General features: G+C 50.2%; 1 protein-coding gene across 1 annotated transcript in view; it reads right to left on the bottom strand.

Moving 5' to 3' along the window:
* Positions 1-19901, bottom strand: part of EBF4 (EBF family member 4) — a 56211-nt gene extending 36310 nt beyond the window's left edge. The window contains exons 1-6 of the mRNA XM_012557472.1: positions 19765-19901; positions 7842-7998; positions 7548-7611; positions 7313-7368; positions 5343-5416; positions 4199-4267 (exon numbers count right to left, since the gene is read on the bottom strand). Coding sequence (XP_012412926.1) covers positions 4199-4267; positions 5343-5416; positions 7313-7368; positions 7548-7611; positions 7842-7998; positions 19765-19901 — 557 coding nt within the window. The remainder of the gene's footprint in view (positions 1-4198; positions 4268-5342; positions 5417-7312; positions 7369-7547; positions 7612-7841; positions 7999-19764) is intronic.
* Between the last annotated feature and the right edge of the window lie 357 nt (positions 19902-20258).

The raw sequence follows: 20258 nt of genomic DNA, 5'->3' as shown, positions 1-20258 counted from the left end.
TCACAACAGAGGGTTCTGGACAGAGCTGGAGAAGGATGTAGAACAAAATTCTAACTCACAAAAAAAAGACCAGATTTACTGGCCTAAAGGAGACTGGAGAAACCCCGAGAGTATGGCCCCCCGACACCCTTTTAGCTCAGTGGTGAAGTCACTTCCGAGGTTCACCGTTCAGCCGGGAAATGAACAGCCCCATAAAACCGAATGGGACTAATGAGGCACAGCAGTCCAGGGACAAGGGCCAGAAGGCAGAAGGGGACAGGAAAGCTGGTGATAGGGAACCCAAGGCTGAGTGAGGATAGTGTTGATGTGTTGTGAGGTTGTTAACCATTGTCATAGGGCAACATGTATACTAGCTATTTAATGAGAAACTATTTTGTTCTGTAAACCTTCATCTAAAGTGAGAATAGCAGCACAATTGGAAGAGCGTAGTCGATGTCGCTGAACTGTGCAAGTAGACATTTTTGAAATGGTGTATCTTTGGCTATGTATATTTTCACCAAAAAAAAAAAAAAAAATCTAGAAGGGAGAGGGTTGACATGTCGTGGGGTTGTTAACAAATGTCATAAAACAATATGTGTACTACTGTTTCATGAGAAACTATTTGTTCTGTAAACCTTCACCTGAAGTACAATTTAAAAAAAAATTAATGAGCTAAGTATCCCACTTAAGAAGTTAGAAATAAAGAACAAATAAACCAAATGGAAGTGAAGGGAGATAATAAACACAGACATTAATATAATGCAAGACAAATACACAATAGAAAAAGATTGACAGAGCTAAAATTTGGTTTTTAGAAAAGGCTAATAAAAGGGACAAAACTTTGGCCAGACTTATCAAGGAAAAAGACAAGATACAAAATATCAAGAATGAAGAAGGGACACAGCTATAAGATACAGAAGAGATTTAAAAAAAAGATAAAAGAACATTATGAACAACTTTATGGAAACAGATTTGAAAACATGGGTACAATGTACAAATTCCTTAAAAAATATAACTCACCTAAACAGAATCAAGAAAATATAGAAAGCTCAAATAGTCCTATGATAATTAAAACGATTGAATCTATGGTTTAAAAATCGTCCCCTCCCCCCACACACACTCAAGGAAAATCCGAAAAAAACTTTACAGAAACAAATCATTCCAAACTAATGCAAACTAATTCAGTGAATAGTAAAAGAGAGTACATGACCATCCAATTATTGAGGCTGATATAACACTGATGTTAAAATCGCACAAGGACATTACAAGAAAAAAAAAAATTAAAAAAAGAAAAACACAAGCCAATCACTGATGGAATAAATGCAAAAACCATAAACAAATTATTAACAAACCAAATCCTGCAGCATGTAAAAAAGGTCATCATCAAGTTAGCTTTATACCAGGAGTAATTCAGCATTAGAAAATCCATCAGTGTAATTCAGTACATTAATAAATTAAAGAAGAAAAGCTATATGATTGTCTTAATCCACATAGAGAAAAGCAACATATGATATTCAATATCCATTCATGACTTTAAAACGAAACAAAACATAAAAACTCTTAGCAAACTTTCTTAATCTAAGGAAGCATAGCTGCCAAATAACTAAAGTTAACAATATTCTTAATAGTGAAATATTGGAAGCACTTTCTTTAAAATCAAGAACAAGATAGGAATACTCATTACCACTGCTTCTATTCAAGGCTGTACCTGAGATCCTAACTAGCGCAATAAAATAAGAAAAAGAAATAAAATATTTAAGGATTGAATAGGAAAAAGAAGTCATTTTTGCAAATAATGGCTATGTGGAAACAAAACAAAACAAAACAAATCTAAAGACAAAGATCCACAGGCCAATATCAATTGCATTTCTCTATAGTACAATATAGAGTCCCTGAGTGGCACTAACGATTTGCACTTGACTACTAACCTAAATATTGGCGGTTCAAACCTACCCAGCAGCACCTTGGAAGAAAGGCCTGGAGATCTGCGCCCATAAAGATTAGTCAAGAAGACCCTATGGAGCAGTTCTGTCTGTAACACACGGGGTCTTTAGTAGTCAGAATTGACTCGATGGTAATGGGTTTGGTTTTCGGTTTATGATACCAATAAAGAGTTAGAAAATACAATAAAGGCTATCATGAGGCTGATATAACACTGACGTTAAAATCACACAAGGACATTACAAGACAAAAAATTAAAAAAAGAAAAACACAAGCCAATCACTGATGGAATAAATGCAAAAACCATAAACAAATGATTAACAACAAAATCTTCCCCCAGATACATACATGGCTCACTCCTCACTTCCCTCAGGTAAATGCCATCTTTTCAGTGAGGTCCTCCTTAAGCACTCTGTTTAAAATTGTAATACTCCCTTCCCTAGCACTTCCTAATCTCCCTTCACGGTTTTATTCTTCTCCTTTGTCCTCATCACCATCTAACATTCTGTACATTTTAATCATTTAATTAATTTATGTCCATCTCCTCTATTAGATAGTAAGCCCATAAACTCAAGGCTTTTTGTCCATTTTGGCCACTGCAGAGTCCTTAGCATATAGAATAGACCCTGGCACAAAGCAGGTGCTCAAAAATTATTTGTTGAATGAATGAATAACACACTTAATTGGCCGAATGTGGGAACAGACATCCTTACAGTTGCTGGTAGTAAAGTCAACGGGTATCACCTCTCCAGAGGGTAAACCAGCATAAACTATCAAAATCACAAATACATATATCCTCTCACCCAGCACTTCTACTTCTCGGAGATAAATTCACATGTATGTGAAATGACAAATGAACAAAGTTATTCACTGCAGCATTGTTTATCCCTGAAAAAGAATGAAAACAGCCAAAACTCCTATCAATAGGAGACTCTTTGAAGAAATTATGGTCCATCCATACAATATACACAAAAAAGAAAAAGGAGACCCCTTGGATCCTGGTAGAAAACGAGCTCCCAGATGTACATTGTTCAGTGAAAAAAGAAAGGTGTTCAAAGTGTGTTTAGCATGCCACCATTTTTTACGAAAATAAAGGTAAAGGATACAAAAATAATCTATGTATTTTCTTGTATATATGCACAGATGATCTCAGAAAGAATACACAAGGAAGTGGTAACAAAGGCTGCGTATCTGGAGGGGAATGGATGGGTGGGAAGCAGAGGTGGAAGTCTTTTTGCTGTAAACTCTTTTAATTTTCTTCAATTTTTGAACCATGTGTTTTACCTATTAAAAGGATAATAAGACAGTGGCTTATGTTCTGATATGGAGTGATCTCTAAGATACATTATTACCAAAAAAAGTAAAGTGTGAAAGAGTTTGTAGAAGGTCCTTAGTTGGCACAAACAGTTTGTGGTTGACCACTAACCTAAAGGTTGGCAGCTGGAATGCACCCAGCAGTGCTGCAGAATAAAGGCCTGGCATTCTGTTTCCGTTAAGATTACAGCCAAGAAAACCCTATGGAGCAGTTCTACTCTGTAACACATGGGGTCACCGTGAGTTGGCATCAACTCCACAGCAATGGGTTTGGTTTGTTATTGTTGTTTTTTTAAGAGTGTGTACAGTATGCTATACATAGGGGTGGGAGACGGGCTTACTTTTGCCTACTTACTCTTTTGTACCTTTGGAATTTTGTACTCTGTATATGAACTCCCTTTTCAAAAAGAAATAAAATAATTTAAAAAATTCTGGTGGGAGAATGCATTGTCATGGGCATCACCTTGAGAGTCCTATGATTGAAACCTGTCATCTATTTCCCCATTTTTCAAATAAAGGAAATGGACATTCAGAGAAGTCACGTCAAACAGCATAAAGTGATGGAACCAAAACTAGAACTTAGCTTTCCCTGACATGCTCACGCCAGTGCCTCCATTCTCCCCAGGCTCTCTCTGTGTGACAGTTCACTTCCTCCCTCCCATGCTCCCTCTCCTGCCCTTCAAATGGCCTCCTCCAATCCCTTGCACTCCTCAGGGCTCCTCCATCAGGGAATGCAGCTCCTAAATCCTGGCCAGAAAGTTTTCCACCAGGGGCCTCCCTCCGGAGGCCATGGCTGTTTGCTGCCTGTTCCCTGACAGTTTCCCTCCACTAAGGGCCCACCAGCATGGGGCCCTGGTGGGAGGGCGGGCAGCCCAGCTCCTCCATGGAGCCACTGTGCTCTGTAGCTGAACCCAGCCCACCCTGGCCTGGCAGCTCCCAGCCTGGCTCCCTCCCCCAGTTGTACCTGTCAATAATCACAGGGTCTGAGGGTGTCTCATTCCTGTTGCCACAGCTCTTCCGGTCACAGCACCGGCTAGAGGAAGGATGAGGAAGGAGGGAAAGAAGGAAGGCAATGAAGAAGAGATTACAGTGTGTGTGTATGTGTGTGTGTGTGTATGTGTTTGTGTGTGTGTGTTGTGTGCGTGTGTGAACGGGGTTAGCCCTTTGCCACAGCAGCCCAGGGGTAAGGATGTTGATGTCCTGTCTCAAGGTACGGAATCCCGGGGCCAGGGGGAGGAGGACAGTGAGGGTCCCTCCTAAGGACTTGGAGAGCCCAGCCCTGGGGATAAGGTTGTCCAGGAAACCCTTGTCCCAAAGGTATGTTGCTCCTGGAAGATCCAGGAGGGCACGCTGCAGGCCACTTTCACTGAAGCAATCTACACATAGAAGAGAGCTCAGATTGTAAGCAGGCGGCTTGATGAATTATTACAAAGGGATTTCATCCATGTAACCAGTACCCAGATCAAGAAATGCCACGTGACCAACACCCCAGAAGCCCCTATGCCCTCTCCCTGTCACTATCTTCCCAAAGGGTAGCCACAGTCCCAAACACTCTTCTCTATGCATAAAGAGCTGCCTCTGAGGCTCCTATCTGCTGGGGGGACCCTGCCTAGAAATGCAAAGCTCTGGGGTGATGGGGATGAGGGAGTCAAGAGCTGTGTCCCCCTGGAGCTGCCCACCTTCTCTGTGCACTGAGGTTCACAAGGGAACCAGCAGCTTCCTTCCTCCTGCTTCTGAGCTAATCCCTGTGGGCAGTGGCCCCCGGGTGTAACCTGGCCCAAGCCCTGCCCCCACCTCCCTAGCGAGCCCCTCCCCCGAGCTTTATTAGTGAAGCTTAGCGGTATCAGCAGGCGGCCTCTCTAGCAACAACACTCGGAGAAGTCACGTAAACAGGCCAGGCTAATGGGGCCTCAAGGACCCTGGCCTCAGCCGGCGCTCCTCCCAGGGGCTTCTCTCCTGCGTCCTCTCTCCACTAGGCCTCCCCAGGGAGCAGCAAGCAGCAGAGGCACAGGGGACAGGGCTTGTGGGAGTCCTTGGCAACATCTTGGCAAAGTGGCGGGGAGATCCCTCCCTCCATCCCTCCATTCCCATCACCCAGCCCATCTCACCTGCACATGATCTCGTGGGTGAGCAGCACTCGGCACATCTCTGGGTTCTTGTCCTGCCCCTCATAGATGATGGCCTGGGGAGGGGAAGTGCATGGGCTGGAGGGGCTAAGCCTAGTGGAGGCCTTGCCCCAGGGGAAGATCATGCCTTCCAGCTTGCTCTGGAGGCCCAAGAGAGCAAAGCAGGAGCTTGCAGCTCTCCCCTTAAACCAGGACCACTGTCACTGTGGGCAAGAGTGGCATGTGGTCTGCAGATTCTGTTTGTCTGCAGGCAGCTCTCTGCGGGTGCAGCTCTGTGTGGGGACAAAGAGGTCCCCAGATCACAAGGACCAGAGCTTCTGGCGGTGGGGGGACACCTTCCTATCCCCAACCTGCATCGTGCTCCTCCCCGTACCTGAGCGTCCTCCCGTGTGTGCAGGCTGTTTCCATGGCCCTAGTGGACCTCTGCTTCCTGCTCACAGAGTGTCTCTTTCAGCTCTCCCTGGCAGCTAATCAGTCCCCAGAGCCCCCACTACTTCTTTCCTCCTCCCCATCACCTCAGCCCAGGCCACCATCTCCCTTTTAGACTGTTGGATCAGCCTCCTCATGGGGTCTCCAGCCTCCACTCTCTGCTCTGAAGAAAGGAGTGAGCTTCCCAAACTGCAGATCTAGCTTCCCAGTTTATAATTCCTTGGGCCTCCTGGCCTTCCCTTATTTGTGAGTGTCTCTGCATGGAGCAAATGATTAAGTGCTCAACTACTAGCCGAAAAGCTGGTGGTTCGAACCCACCCAAAGATGCTTTGGAAGACAGGCCTGGAGATGCTTCTGAAAGGTCACAGCTTTGAAAACTGTATGGAGCACAGTTCTACTCTGCACACACGGGTCGCCATGAGTTAGAATTGACTCGAGGGCAATCAATAGCAACAATTTTCTCCCTGGACTCCCCCTCCCCTCAGAGACCACAGCTTTTCTGAAAACAAATCATTTCTTCCTTTGTGCTGGGGTTGGGTGGAGACTGCCAGAGAGACCCTGCCTCTTATTCTAGGACCACTAATCTGGCCCATTGGAGACCCAACCCCCTCCTTACCAGCACACGCGACTTCCCTGAAAAGCCCTGAGACTTGGGGGCCCTGCCTGGGCAGAATCCATTAGGTCTTACTCAGGTTTCAACTTCCCAGAACTCCTCAGGCTGTGCTTGGCACACTGTAGTGCTCCATAAATGCTTGAGAAGGAAGGAAGAAAGGAAGCCAGGAAGGACTTCTGAATGTCTCTAAGGCCATCCCAGACCACTGTGATTTCTCCTCCTCTTGAGAGCTGGCCCCCAGGCCTCCTTCCTTGGATCTTCCTCATCAGCAAGGTAGTGAGGGTCTGTAGTAGAAGCTTTTGGGGCCCCACTCAGATTCCTGTACAGGACCAGAGCACCCACCTCTCAGCTGCAGTTAGTGTGGGCTGCTAAGAGCCTTCTCTTGAGAATTGTTCTCAGGAGCTGGGGGCTGCTTTGCCTGAAATGTCTTGAAGGCATACTCTCCCCTTAGGAGTGGTCCCCAGCCAATGACTGGATTCCTTTCCCCAAGGGGGATAACTCTGATACCACTCCTCCAGAATCCTCACAGAGACTAGACTCCAGCTGAGACCACACCCTTGCTCAGCCCTGTCCTGCTTCCCTCACTCCTCTTTTCCTGAGAGCATCCCAGCCCACCCCAATAAACCCTGTGCACCTGAATCCCCATCTCAGGCTGGGCTTTTAGGAACACAAGCTAACACAGGGTCTTTGCTCAAATACCGTGCGTTTCTAGTCTAAAGGGCAAGAGCCACATATCTTTCTGCTGTGGGCTGGGGCAGGAATTGCGGGGGCTAGACTGGTGGGGATGGAGGGCACAGGAGAGACAAGGACAGGGACAAGAATGCACACTCAGATATGGGGTGCTCTCCCCCAGAGCCTGGAGTCCAAGCAGAGGGCGAGATGGGCCTAAGCATCCCCCAGGGTGGCTCACCTGCTTGGACATGGAGTCAATGAGGCGCACGTAGAGGTCTTGTTCTGTCCGAAGTCCTAGTGGGGGAAGGTGGAGTGGGCTTGTTGTGTGGGAAGATCTGTGGCGTCTGAGAGCTGTACCACACTCCAGACCCTCCCCACTTGGCGCGCCAGGGGCCTCCTCAGCCCTGACCAGGAGGGCATTATGGGTCTCACCAGGTAGCCAGAGTTCCTCTGGGTCTGTGGACTCCACTCACCATTGTTGTACACCAGCCGGAGGCGGTAATGGATCCCGTTGTTTGTCTTTTCAGCTCCATGTTCCTGTAAGGACAAGATGGGGAGGATGCTCAGGTGCTCCCTGTGATCTTCCATGCTCCCCTGCCCCACACCCTCCTCCCTAACCTACCCTCTTTCCCTCCCTTCCATCCATTCACCCACCCTTCTCCACCCATCCACGCATCTATCCATTCACCTGCCTTAGAGGAAGGAGGTCCCTCAAGCCCTCCCATCCCACCCCGTGCTCCGTCCCAGCAAGCCCACGAGCCTCTCACTCGGTCCTTCTCCACAAAGTCAATGAAGGCTGTGCGCTCCACCTCCACAGGCTGCCCCTGCCGGTCATACATGGCCAGCACGAAGTGGAAGAAGTTGGATTTCCTGAGGTTGGAGGGGGGCTGCTTCTCAAAATGTGCTCGTGCCAGGCCCACACCACTGCGAGGAGGAAAGGAGCTGGAAAACCACCCTCTCTGGTGAGGAAGACCCCCAAGCCTCTGGCCAGGTAGGAGGCTGGCCCAGACTTGGCTCTGACATGTGAAGAGTTCGGGCGAGAAATCAAACTGGACAAGCCCTTTTCACCCTGGCCAAGGCCATCTCGGTTCCAGCCAGAGGCCTCCCAGGACCAAGGTCACCCCCACCTGCTCCCTTGGGAACAGGGCCACAATAGGTGGCTGCAAGGGAGGCATCCCTGCCAGGCCCCTTCCCAAGCCTTTCTCCAGGGTCCTATATTTGGAAAAGCTGATCTCCAAAACCAAATGGATGAAGCAATCCATCCGTTCATTTTCTCATTTCTTGCTGACCAGAGGCGTCTGTGACTGCCCATCGTGTCCCTTTAGGGCACCAAGGAGTAGCTAAAAGTTACTGGAAAAAATATCCCACTGTGCCCCAGCCAAGGCTGAGATTTCTGCAAGCCTGTGGTGTGGCCTAGGAAATGATGATGTCCACCAAGCTCTCAGAGACATTAAATTGGCTCAGGGCCGCTCGTCTGCCCAACCTGGACCCTGGGCTACGACTGGAGGTGGGGAAGAACCTCCTCAGGTATAGAGGACATGCCAAAAGACTTGGGGGAAGACAACCATTGTCTCCCTTGGGCAGGAGGACCTTCTAGTCTACCTTGCCCAGGGTTCTCTTCTAGCTTATTAGAAACCATTCCCAGAAGCAAGGCCAGGGTGAAGACAGAAGGAAGAGAAGAAGCAAGGCCCTACTCCACAAATATTTCCTGAACTCCAATAATGTACTATGCAATGAGGGGGCTGGAGCTAGATGCCTGGAAGTGGAGGTAAGACAGATACAGGGAGCTCTAACACGAGACTAAGTGGTAGGTGCTCCCCAAAAGATATTGCTATATAAAAAACTATAGAAGCAAAGCAGGGAAAATTAATTTTTTCTGTGAGGGATGAGGGGAAGACTTCGTGGACATGGCGGCCCTCTCCTTGGGCCTTGAGGAATGAACACGAGCTCAACACGTGGAGGAGGCAAAACGGTAGAACAAACAGCATAAGAAATGGCTCTAAGTGTGAGGAGTTGGTGTCACTGGACCATAGATTTCAAAAAGTGAAATGAGGAGAAAAGACTTTGCACTGGTAAGTTCATGTCAGACCTTGCAGGACCACAAAAGCCAGGCCAAGGAGTTTGGACTTTCCTCTCTGAGCCAAAGTCTTCCAGTGTGTTCCTTAGATCTCCCATAGCTCCAGCTCCTCCTCTACAAAAGGGTGCTGTAGCCACAATTGTTGGGAAATGTAGCTTCACAGCACACGTGGGTGTATATGGGACCCTGGGACACTCTCCAGGATTGGGCCCTGTTGGACTTGGCTCAGGCCAGTGCTCCCTGTGTTGGGTAGCCAGCCTCCAAGATGGCTCCTAATGATCCTTACTAGTACTCATGCCCTTGTATAGTCTCCTCCCATATTGTATCAGGATTGGTCTGTGTGGTCAGTAGAATTTAACAGAAGTGATGGCATATGACTTCTGAGGTTAGATCATAATAGACATTGTGGCTTCCGCCTTGTTCTCTCTCTTGAATCACTTGTTCTGGAGGAAGCTAGCTGCCATGTGGTGAGGATCCCAAGCAGTCCTATGGAGAGGTTCACATAGAGAAGAACCGAGGCCTTCTGCTAACAGCCAGTACCAACTTGCCAGACATGTTAGTGAGTCATCTTGGAAGCAGATCCACAAGCCACAGTCAAGCTTTCAGTTGACTGCAACCCCAGCCATCATCTTGACTACAGCCTCATGAGACATCCTGAGCCAGGTCACCCAGGTAAGCTGTTCCCTGATTTCTAACTCAGATAAACTGTGTGAGATATGAAATACCTATTGTTTTAAGCTGATAAATTATGGGATAATTTTTTATAGAGCAATAGATAACTAATACACCATGCTTCTTGACCACAGAGCACTTTTGCTGAGGAACATGGTTTGGGAAATATGACGAAAGGCCAAGAGAAACTTCTGAAGCCAGGCAGTACACAATGTCAGGCTGGGCTTAGAAGACGCTGCAGGTAGACAGGGTGTAGTATGGCAGGCAAGTGAGAGGCTGCTGCAGGGATACTGGGGAGAGGATGAGGATGGTGGAACCAGCTTTCCCAGATTCCCATCGTAGACATGCCCCTGTGACAACTTCTGCCATATTAATCACTATTTAATATTTTTCTTCAGATCAACTCACTCTTTTACTTGGCTTCATGCTGAGCTCTAATGTCTAGGATGTAATGGGCTTGAGGTGCTCATTATGTTTTTACTTACACAGATTACAATAAATACAGAAGTCATAAAGTGAAAATTGTTCCTCCCCCTAAAATCTTGCTTTGGAGTTCCACTGGTCCATGTGAAATGCTGATTTAGGACGCAGAGTGATGGGTCTTGCTTGCCCCTGATCAAGATGAGGGGGAGGAGAGGCCCATCAACACTTTCTCTTCCCCATCAACCAGTTGCCTGGAGTCATCATCGACTCATGGTGACCCCATGTGTGTCAGAGTAGCACTGTGCTCCATAGGGCTTTCAGTGGCTGACTTTTCAGAAAGAGATTGCCAGGCCTTTCTTCTGAGGTGCCTCTGGGTAGACTCTAACCTCCAACCTTTTGGTTAGCAGCCTAGCTCATTAACTGTTTACACCACCCAGGGATACTTCTTCCTCCAGGGACCTCACCCTACCTGCATCCTCTCGCTGGTCCTCCTCCCTTCTCCCCTTTAGGTTGCAGGTCTTTCAGTCTATCCTTGACCAGCTACCCCCCACTTCCCATTTGCTGAGTGCCAGGGAAGCCCAAAGAGGCCTTTCATTCACAGCAGGCCCCTGATTACTGTTGATGAATATGCTAACGATGCATCAGCCCTGAGCTCCTCCCTCCTGCTCCCCGGACAGGCTTAACTTGAACTCCACCAGGGACAGATTTCAGGACCACCTAGGGAGAGAGAAGACCGGAGGGGGTGGGCTTGTGGAAGAATCCTAGATCATTGTTGCCCTTTTGTCCTGTCATCTAGCCCAGGAGAGGTGCCTGCCTGGAAGGCTCTCAGATACCAGGGAGGGAGGAGGGATAGAGAAAGATAGAGGCCTTGGCAGAGGAGGGGCTGATCACTATGGCCTGGCCATCTGGATGCTGAGAAAATGGAACCCCTTAGACAACTTAAGGTGCTCTTCCTACACAGACATCCCCCACCACTGCCCAGGCCAAATTTCAAATTCTCCTGCCATCGAGTTGATTCCAACTCATAGAGTTTCCAAGGCTGTAAATCTCTACAGAAGCATACTGTCACAGCTTTCTCCCGCGGAGCCCCTGGTGGTTTTGAACTGCAGACCTTTAGTCAATCACTTTAACCACTGCACCACCAGAGCGCCTCAAAAAATGAGTACACAAGGACTAGAAGGCAGGAGGGCACAGGAAAGCTGGTAATAGGGAACCGAATGTTGAGAAGGGACAGCGTTGATACGCTGTGGAGCTGTTAACCATTGTCATAAAACAGTATGTGTACTAACTGTTTAATGAGAAACTATTTGTTCTGCAAACATTCATCTAAAGTACAATTAAAAAAATAAAAGATTCAGACAAAAAATGAGTACAGAGTAAATCAACAGGGCTGACCTGAGCCGTAGGCAATGCTTCTTCTCCCACCCAGCCCCCTTGGCAAACATCAGTCTGTCCCTGAACCTGGCTGCCTGCCAGTTTCTGCCAGGCTCCTGGGCACTCAGGACCAGACTTGAGGAGTTTGGCCTAAGCCCCAGGCCAAGCTGCCTTCACCCTCCCTTCATCCCTCTTCCCAAGAGGGGATTCCTGGGGAAAGAGGGCACGGGACCAGAGGAAGGGGAAGAGAGCAGGTACCCCTGGGGTCTGTGGACCAGTCTCCAGTGCTGCCAGCTGAGGGGGCGCAGAGGGGCTCCCCTGCCTCTTATGCCTGTGCCCTACCCTAGAGCTGGATCTGGCTCAGTTCCACATCCCTGAGCCTTTACCTGTCATGACTGCAGACCTTGGAGCATCATCATGCCCTTCCCCACCCAGCTCAGCAGATCCTCCCTGGTTCAGGAGGAAAGGGAACCCTGGCTGGGGGTGGTCAGAATCTCCCTACACCCATCCATGCAAAGCAATGGCTAGCTTTCAACTCGCAGCAGGATCACTAGCAAAACAACAGAACAATATTAATATGGTCCAGCCCCTGCAGACAAGGTGAGGACTGCAGAATGGGCAGGACCCCTGCTGGGCACGCGGGGGTATTCATTGTCTGTGGATGTCTCCAGCTTTGCTGTTCATACCCCTGCCCACTATGGGACTTGGGGGGAAATCAAGGTAAAATGAGGGCAGGTTTTGCTTTAATGACATCCTAGTATTTCCTAAGAACAAGAGACAGAAGATGACATCAGGAGCAGCTGGCTGGGAGGGATAGAAGGAGTAAGAAGCCAGAGGGAGAGATAGGTCTGGACTATGCCTTCCTTCTCCTGGTTTCCCCACAAGGCACCTCCACCCCCAGCGTGCAGCAGGTGACCAATCAACAGCTGCGGAATGGAAACTGCAAGCCCCAAAAAGAGAGAGGAGGGAGGGGGGAGCGGACAATTTTGCTCTTCTCTCCGTTGGGAATAGCTGATGCTCTTGTAATGAGAAAACAAACCCAGATTAAAGAACAGGAAGAAAGCAATATAGAGATGCACTCAGACAACTGAAGAGATAGACACAGGGAGTGCCGAGCAGTCTGAGCCCCTGGATGCATCCTGGGTGCAGAGATGTGTGGGATACGGGTGGGAAGTGGGGGCCACTGTTTGCTCTCCAGCTGGCTTTAGAGGCAAAGAGATGTGGATAAAGGCCAGTGACTCTGATCTAGTGGTGTCCAAAGTGGGGGCTGCCCAAGATAGCCACGGGATGTGGGGGGAAACTTGGAAAATGTCCACAGATAATGTATCTTTTATCTAAAAGAAAGATGGAGGGCAGCAGGAAGGAGAGTTTCTGAAGCCAGTAGAGGCCAAGGGTTTGGTTTGGTTTGTCCAGAAGCACAGCCTGAGACAAGGATTCAAATGCAAGTAGTTTTACTTGGGAAACACTGGTAGGGGAGTGAGGAAGTGAGAAGGGGAGGCAAATAAAGGTGAAGGGCCTAGTGATCTGCTTCCGAAAGGTTGCCTGTGGAGGGCAGGTCTACTCTGAAACACATGGGGTCACCAGGAGTCGGAACAGACTCTACGGCAACTGGTTTGGTTATTTGTTTTTATCAACAAGTTACCACTGTGGGCAACTGGGGTTTGATCCCACTGGGGAACTCTGGCAACAGTACAGAACACGTGCCTCAGAGTCATGCCACTCCAGGGAAGGGTAAGGGAGCTGGGGTATTTATCCTCCAACTACCTGTTAGCCAACAAGTACCTGTTATTTCTCAGGTACTTCTGGCCTGACCTGGTGGTGCAATGGTTAAGAGCGCAGCTGCTAACCAAAGGGTCAGCAGTTCAAATCCACCAGCCGCTTCTTGGAAACTCTATGGGGCAGTTCTCCTCTGCCCTATAGGGGTCATTATGAGAACGGCAGTGGGTTTGGTTTCTGATTTTGGTTCTGGCCTGCCTGCAAGTGGGCAGAGCAAGCTCTGGCGACCTGAGAAAGCCCTCAGGCAAAGGGAAACAGATGCTGGCAGCGGAAGCAGGCCCTTCACCAAGGCTCCTAAGGGATGTGAGGATCCCTGGGTGATGCTAACAGTTAAGAGCTCAGCTGATAACCAAAAAGTTGAAGGTTCTAGTTCATCCAGAGGTACCTGGGAAGAAAGATCTGGCAATCTACTTATGAAAAAAGTAGCCATTAAAAACTCTACGGAGCACAGCTCTACTCTGACACACATGAGGTCTCCATGAGTCAGAACTGACTTGACAGCAAGTGGTTTTGAGGGATATGGGTGGGGTACCAACTATACCATCTATTCAGAGGCCTGGGCTATGACGGAAGCCAATAAATCTACAGCCTGGAGGGCCTGAGTGCAGCTTGACACCTATCAGTTTATGACAAATAAAAGTCGCTCTGCTCACCTGTATTGATGGAGCCCATAATTCAGAAACATTTCATTCACTTAGCAGCATTAGTGAACAAAGCAGTCCACATAAACATGTTTTTCAGACAAATGCAGCTTACTTCACTGAGTGACGAGAACAGCCACATTAACCACTTTTGTACGATTCCAAAATGAGTTACACGTTTCCTTGCTTTCTTAAAAAGAGTGTTTCTGACAAAATGTTCACACGTCTTCCGGTCAAGTCGGGGGAGTGCTGAGGTGGTGGGGCATTTGCTCCTGTGCTAAAGAATCCAAATTTGAGAGAAGAGGGTGCTCATTTTCATATTTCCACCATGCCTCACTCACTCCTTCCCATGGTCTGTTATGAAACAGACCAAATGTTAAAGCAGGCTGTTTGTGACCCAGGTAAGCTTTAGTTTGCACAGATATATTCTGGTTGGAGGAGAACTACCGTGTAGTACATGGTTGTGCGTGGGCTTTGGAGATCCAGGTTCACGTGAACATCAAGGGCAAGCTGACCTTCAGAGCCTGGGCCATTCAGGTGGCCTGTGCAGCAGAGTACACGGGGTGCCTGTGGGGACACCCTGGGGCAGCAGAGCTGTCCAGCTGCTATTGTCCGTGAAGAGGTTCCTTTGAAAGACTGAGCAAGATGCCCCAGGCTCTTCTCGTGGCAGCTGCTGGACCCTGCCACACTGTCTAGTAGAGACCAGGCCTCCCTCGCAGCCTGTGCTCTCTCCTCAGAAGACCGCTTGCGTTCTTTACGTCCTTGACTACCAAACCAAACCAGTTGCCATTGAGTTGACTCCAACTCATGGCAACCCCATGTGTGTCAGAGTAGAACTGAGCTCCACAGGGATTTCAAGGCTGTAACCTTTCAGAAAGATTGCTAGGCCTTTCTTCTGGGTGCCTCTGGGTGGATTTGAAATGCCAACCTTTCGGTTAGTAGTCAAGTGCTTAACCATGTGTGCCAACCAGGAGCTTTTTCCTTGACTACATGCTTATTATAAAAAAGATCAACTTACCAACAACAATCCCAACTCCCGCAGAGGACAGTGGGCAAGGCTGGAACCTTGGGGTCCACCCAGAGGTACCGCCAGACCTCCCGCCTTCCTCCCTCCCTCAGATCCTAACTCTTGCCAGCCTTGACAGCTCAAGGTTCTTAGCTTGGACCTGATCAGTCTAGGGTCTGAGATGCTGGGGAGATGGGGACGAGCCCTGAGGTCATTGGCAATGTTGATGCCCCCTCCCACCCGACCCCACTGCCACCAGGAGGTGGAAGGAGCAAAGAGCGTATGTCTCTTGCCTCTCACCCCTTGCCTCTAATTTCCCTAAAGTTTCTCTCTGCTAATGCAGCTCTTCTTTTCCCCATCCTGGCATGACTTCTATGTCTACCCACTTCTTGGTGCTCCTTCCCTTCCTTTCTTCTACATCTCCCTTCCTCCAAGCTCACCACCAGCCCCTGCTCTCCCCTGCAGGCATCTCCTGGGCTCCTAGGACTGTCCATAATCAAGCTAGAACTGGCAGTTCCTGCCCTCCAGCCAAGACCCCTTGGCCTAGCCCTGCCCAGCCCCTGACATGACTAGCTAGAGCCTGAGCTGCAGACCAGGGAAGACAAAAGCAGCCTTTAACTGGGGCACACCCATCTCAGCAATGCAGGCAGAGGGAGGGCCTGGTGCTGGGGCAGCTGTCCAGATCCCAGGTCCAAAGGGTCCTGCTGGAGACGAGGCTTCAAGGCTTGAGGAGGCTTCCCACCGCCCAAGGAACCGCCTCTGCTCACCTGCCCCAGGAAACTGTCTCAGTGACCAAGGTCCCTGGAGGAGGTGAGGGGGCGAGGGAGAGGGTCTCACCAGCCTGCTCTCCCACTCTTCCTCTTGGCCTCACAATTGCCCTCCATCCCACCTAAAGACTGCCATCCTACTTCCCTCTGCCCACCCTCCCGCCACCCACCCACAGGCCTGCCTGCCAGGCCCAGGCTGAGGAGCAGCTATTAATTATTAAAGCAAACAAAAGCATTTCCTAGCAGGGAGGCTAGCCTGCAGCTGCTTACAGGAAAGCAGCCCCAGCTGGCTTCCCTCTCAGGGGCCCTGCTCCTGTGCTGGGGCCAGCTCAGGGGGAGGACTGGCCTGGGTCTTCCAGGGGTCTCTTCATGGGGGAGGGCTGGCCTGGGCCCATCAGGGGCCTTCCCAGGCTAAGAAGCACTTGGGAAGGAGAAGAGAACTACTTCTGTGCTGAGCCCCCAGCAGGAAGACTTGGTTCTGCAGGGAAACCTGGAGAAGGTGGGCCGGGACTGGGTATATGAGTCACAGAGATAAAGTCCTGGTGGCTTAGCACAGGGCAGTCACAGCAATGGCCAGGGGTCCTTTTGCAGGGCTCCTTGTCCCTGGCTCTGTACTAGGGAGAGCCTGCTGGCCCCCAACATCAGCTTTCTGTTGCCTTCATTTTAAGAGTATGCAGCCCCTTTCTCTCCCTGCCCCTCCTCTACTCAGAACTTTCCTTCCTACTGGCAGAGCCTCCCTCACTGATCTCAGGCTCTGGGCCTTCTCCCCACCCACCCCCTGTAAAACCTTGGCATTTTAAAACTGGGAAACAGTAGCTGCTCCAGTGCCTGGTTCCTGGGGTGTCAGGCAGAACCTGGAAATCACCAAGGTGGAAAGGGAGCCCAACAGAAAGGGATTTCAGAAGTCTTCTAGGACGCACTCCTGCTTTCTTTGGCAGATATTCACGGACCCCCTACTGACTGCTCAAGCCTGTCCTAGGTGCTGGGAACACAAGGATGAATAAGCCACCACCCTTGCCCTGGAGGAAGGCCCAGGCCGGCAGGGCAAGAAAACCAGGACAGGCAGGCTAGGAGATGCTGGCCTGTAGGATGCATCCTTAGACAGTACTAAGAACTTTTACTACTAAGTACCTTAGTACTAAGAACCTTTACTACTAAGTACCAAGTACCTTAGTACTAAGAACCTTTACTTACTGAGAACCACAGAGAAGGTACTGGGGGGATGGGTCCTGAAGTCTGGTAAGACTATTCAGTGGGTGTGTGGGTGCTGGTGGCAGGGGGACTGTTCACGAGAAGATAGGACTTACTAGTGCAACAGCTAGTTCTCCAACATTCTTGGATTCCAAGTATCACACAGAGGCTGGGAGAGAAAGTTGGGGTCAGATTGTGATGGGTTTGAATGCTGAATATGCGGGAGGAAGTGGGGAGTCACTGAAGTTTTTAATCAGGGAAGAGAAATGATCAGAGAGGTTCTCTGGAAATACTGCATGGAAGATGGATTTGGGGGAGGGGTGAGAAGCTGAGGCTGGGGCAATAGGCTAGGAAGCTTAGGTGGTAAGCCAGGGCAGTTACGCTTCAAGCCAAGGAGGAAGGTGGTGGAGGGCCAGGATGTTTCAATGATAAAAGTAGTGGCTGTGGGCATTGAGACTGGGAGTAGGACACAGAGGGAAAATCCATAAGCCTTGACAACCAGGTGGCTGTAGGGTGACGGCAAGGAAAGCATCCCAGACGACTCTCAGATCCCAAGCAGCACTGGTGGTGGTGGTGGAGGGGTACTGTGAAAGTTTCTCAAAGATGAGAGGGAGAGATTGAAGAGGGAGGTGGGGACAGAGAAAGGGATTTTTGTTATTGTTGTTTTAGGGTGCAAAGACCTGAGCAGAGAACTGACTGGGGATTACGATACAAATGGGAGAGAGAACAGGTAACATCAAGAAGAACGAGAAGAAAGGATTAGATTGTTCTCCTGTGGAAGGAGGGGGCTCTAGAGTCAATCAAACATGTGGGGCCCCCCATCTGTGTCCTGAGACAGAGAAGTTTCCAGATTTGGGGATGAGCAGTTCAGGCCTGAAGAAATGTCCCTATTTAAACTATGGAAGCCCTCTGAGTCCCAGAGATGGAAACCCAATCCCAGTACTGCCAGCAGCCTGAGTTTCTGGGGTGAACATCACCCCTATATTTCCTGCACCCCACACAGGCTATCAGGGCACTGCCTCCTTTGTACCTTCTCCCATTCTCCCTCATCAAACCTGCTGGCTCAGGGTGGGAACAGAGGGTTAGGTCAGAGAGGAATACGAACCTTAAATCCCAGAAGCCCCAGTGGACCTCCCAACCCACTCTTACCAGGAGCTCTTACCACACAATCAGTGGTGGGGGTGAAGATGGGGCCATGTTAAGAAAATAACCATCTCAAGTTAAATAAAAAAAAAAAAAAACCAACAGAAAAAAGAACTGTATGCATAGCACAGGAAAAACATGTTAATGGGAAGAAAGATGGGAAGGAAATACACTAAAATGTTGACAGTCCTGTTTTTAAACACAAATAATGCCTCCGTCTAGGTTTGACTACAGCTCCCTCTCCCCGCAAGGTATTCATAAGTGCCGCTATGCCAATACTTTTTTTTTACATGTTGCTGTAAAAAAATTAGCATAGTGCTTATGAAAATACTTCTAGAGGGGAGGGAGCAGTTGACAAACAGAAGGTGAACGTTATTTACGTACAAATAATGGTAGTCGTGTTAGAGAGGTGAGATTTTGTTTTCTATTTTCCAGTTTTTCTGGAATATAGTTATATCACTTGTAAAACTTATGGAAATCCAATTGTTTGCAAGATCCTTCCTAGTCCTGAAGAGATGAGCTCCACACTGAGTCTCTGGGGCACCCCCTGAGGCTCAGCCATGAAAGAATATGTATGCAGGAACACGGTTTCATGAGCATGAAACAAGGGGTGTGTCGGTGCAGGGGTACAGGGTGAGGTGATGGCTGGACTATGAGTGGTGTCCCCCCGGGCAGGACTGGGGACGTGAGTGTGTGGCCCACACGCCCCTCTAGTCTGCCCTGGCAACTCCTTATCAGAAGCTGTTTTGGCTGCTGGACAAACAGCTGCTCAGACCTTCTGGGAAGCCCAGTTCCCACCCTGCCTCAGCAGCCTCCAGAGTTAGCACTCCCTAGTCCTAACCACTATGAACTCCCCATGGGCTATCTCAACATCCCCCCACCCAGGATCACAGCTGGGAGTACAAAAAGCCCAGAGTCCGGGTGCTGTGGGAGCACGGTTCAACAAGCTTTTAAAGTTCCCTTCCAGATTCCCCCAGAGGCTACCTGCCCAGACTCCCGAAAAGGAGTCAGAGGAGATAGGTGTGGATGCTGGGTTCTCAGTGACCCCCTGACTCCAGCAGGACCCACCAGAAACACATTTTGAGCAGAGACAGGACCTAAGCAGCCGTGCCCCATTCCCAACCCCAATCACTTCAGCAAAGCCGACTGCTCACCTCATTCCTTCCCCACTCTTCAGCACCCAGCGGCTTCTCTGGCTCCGTGTACCCCCACCCTCCAACTCTGAGGGGCGTGGGAAAAGAGAGAGGAGCCGCGGAATTGGACCAGAGAAGACAGGGGCACTGCCCAAAAAGGGGGGTGGCAGTTCCTTCCACCGCTGGTATATGTGGGTCAAGGCCTAGGGACTGCGGGCAGCGGAGATACCTCCTTCTCCTGAGCGGTGGACGGCAACAGTCAGAAGTCAGAGCCCGGACAGCCCCGAGTGGAGGCAGAAGCCCCGCCCCCGCCCGCCCCGCATCCTCAAAAGGAAGAGTAAGCGTTCGGGACAGGGTAGGCAGGAGAGCTTGTCGGGACTGTCCAGAGTTAGGGCTCCCCCCACCCGCGCCCCAGCAGCTGAGCAAGCCGAACTAAGGCAGTGCGGAGCCGTCCAACCCGCGCGCCAGGTCCCGTCCGCCTGCTCACCTCTGCGCCGCGGTACTGGCGTCCAGGATGCCCGCGCCCTGCATCCAGGAGCGCACCGAGCCGAGGCCAGCTGGCAGCAGCGGCTCTTCCTTCAGGCTGGGCCCGCCGCGGGGCAGAGCGTCCTGAGCCGGGAACATAAGGACGCGCAGTCGGTGAGCGCCCCCACCGCTGGGAGCCCGTCTCGCGCACGCTGCGGGCTGCGCAGCTCAGCCTGACCCGACGGCACTGGGCGCCGCCAGGAGCGCAGCGCAGCGCCGAAGTCCCGGCGGCTCAGTGAGCGCTAGCCTCTAGGCGCTCCCTCGGAGAAAGCGGGTCCGCAAGCGCCGCGCTGTCCCCTCCCCTCCCGGGGCGCGGGGCGGGGAGGTGGAGGGATTCCCCCGCGGCCTGAGTGACTGCGGGCGCGCGGGCTGCAAACCGGCAGGGAGGGCGGGAGCGGAGCCCGCACCGGGTCCGCGCGGAGGCGCCCCAGAGGCGCGCTCTGGCGGCTGCCCAGG

This window comes from Trichechus manatus, unplaced genomic scaffold (assembly GCF_000243295.1).
Source record: "Trichechus manatus latirostris isolate Lorelei unplaced genomic scaffold, TriManLat1.0 scaffold00104, whole genome shotgun sequence".
NCBI classification, from domain to species: domain Eukaryota; kingdom Metazoa; phylum Chordata; class Mammalia; order Sirenia; family Trichechidae; genus Trichechus; species Trichechus manatus.
This window is presented reverse-complemented; position numbering and strand designations above follow the sequence as displayed.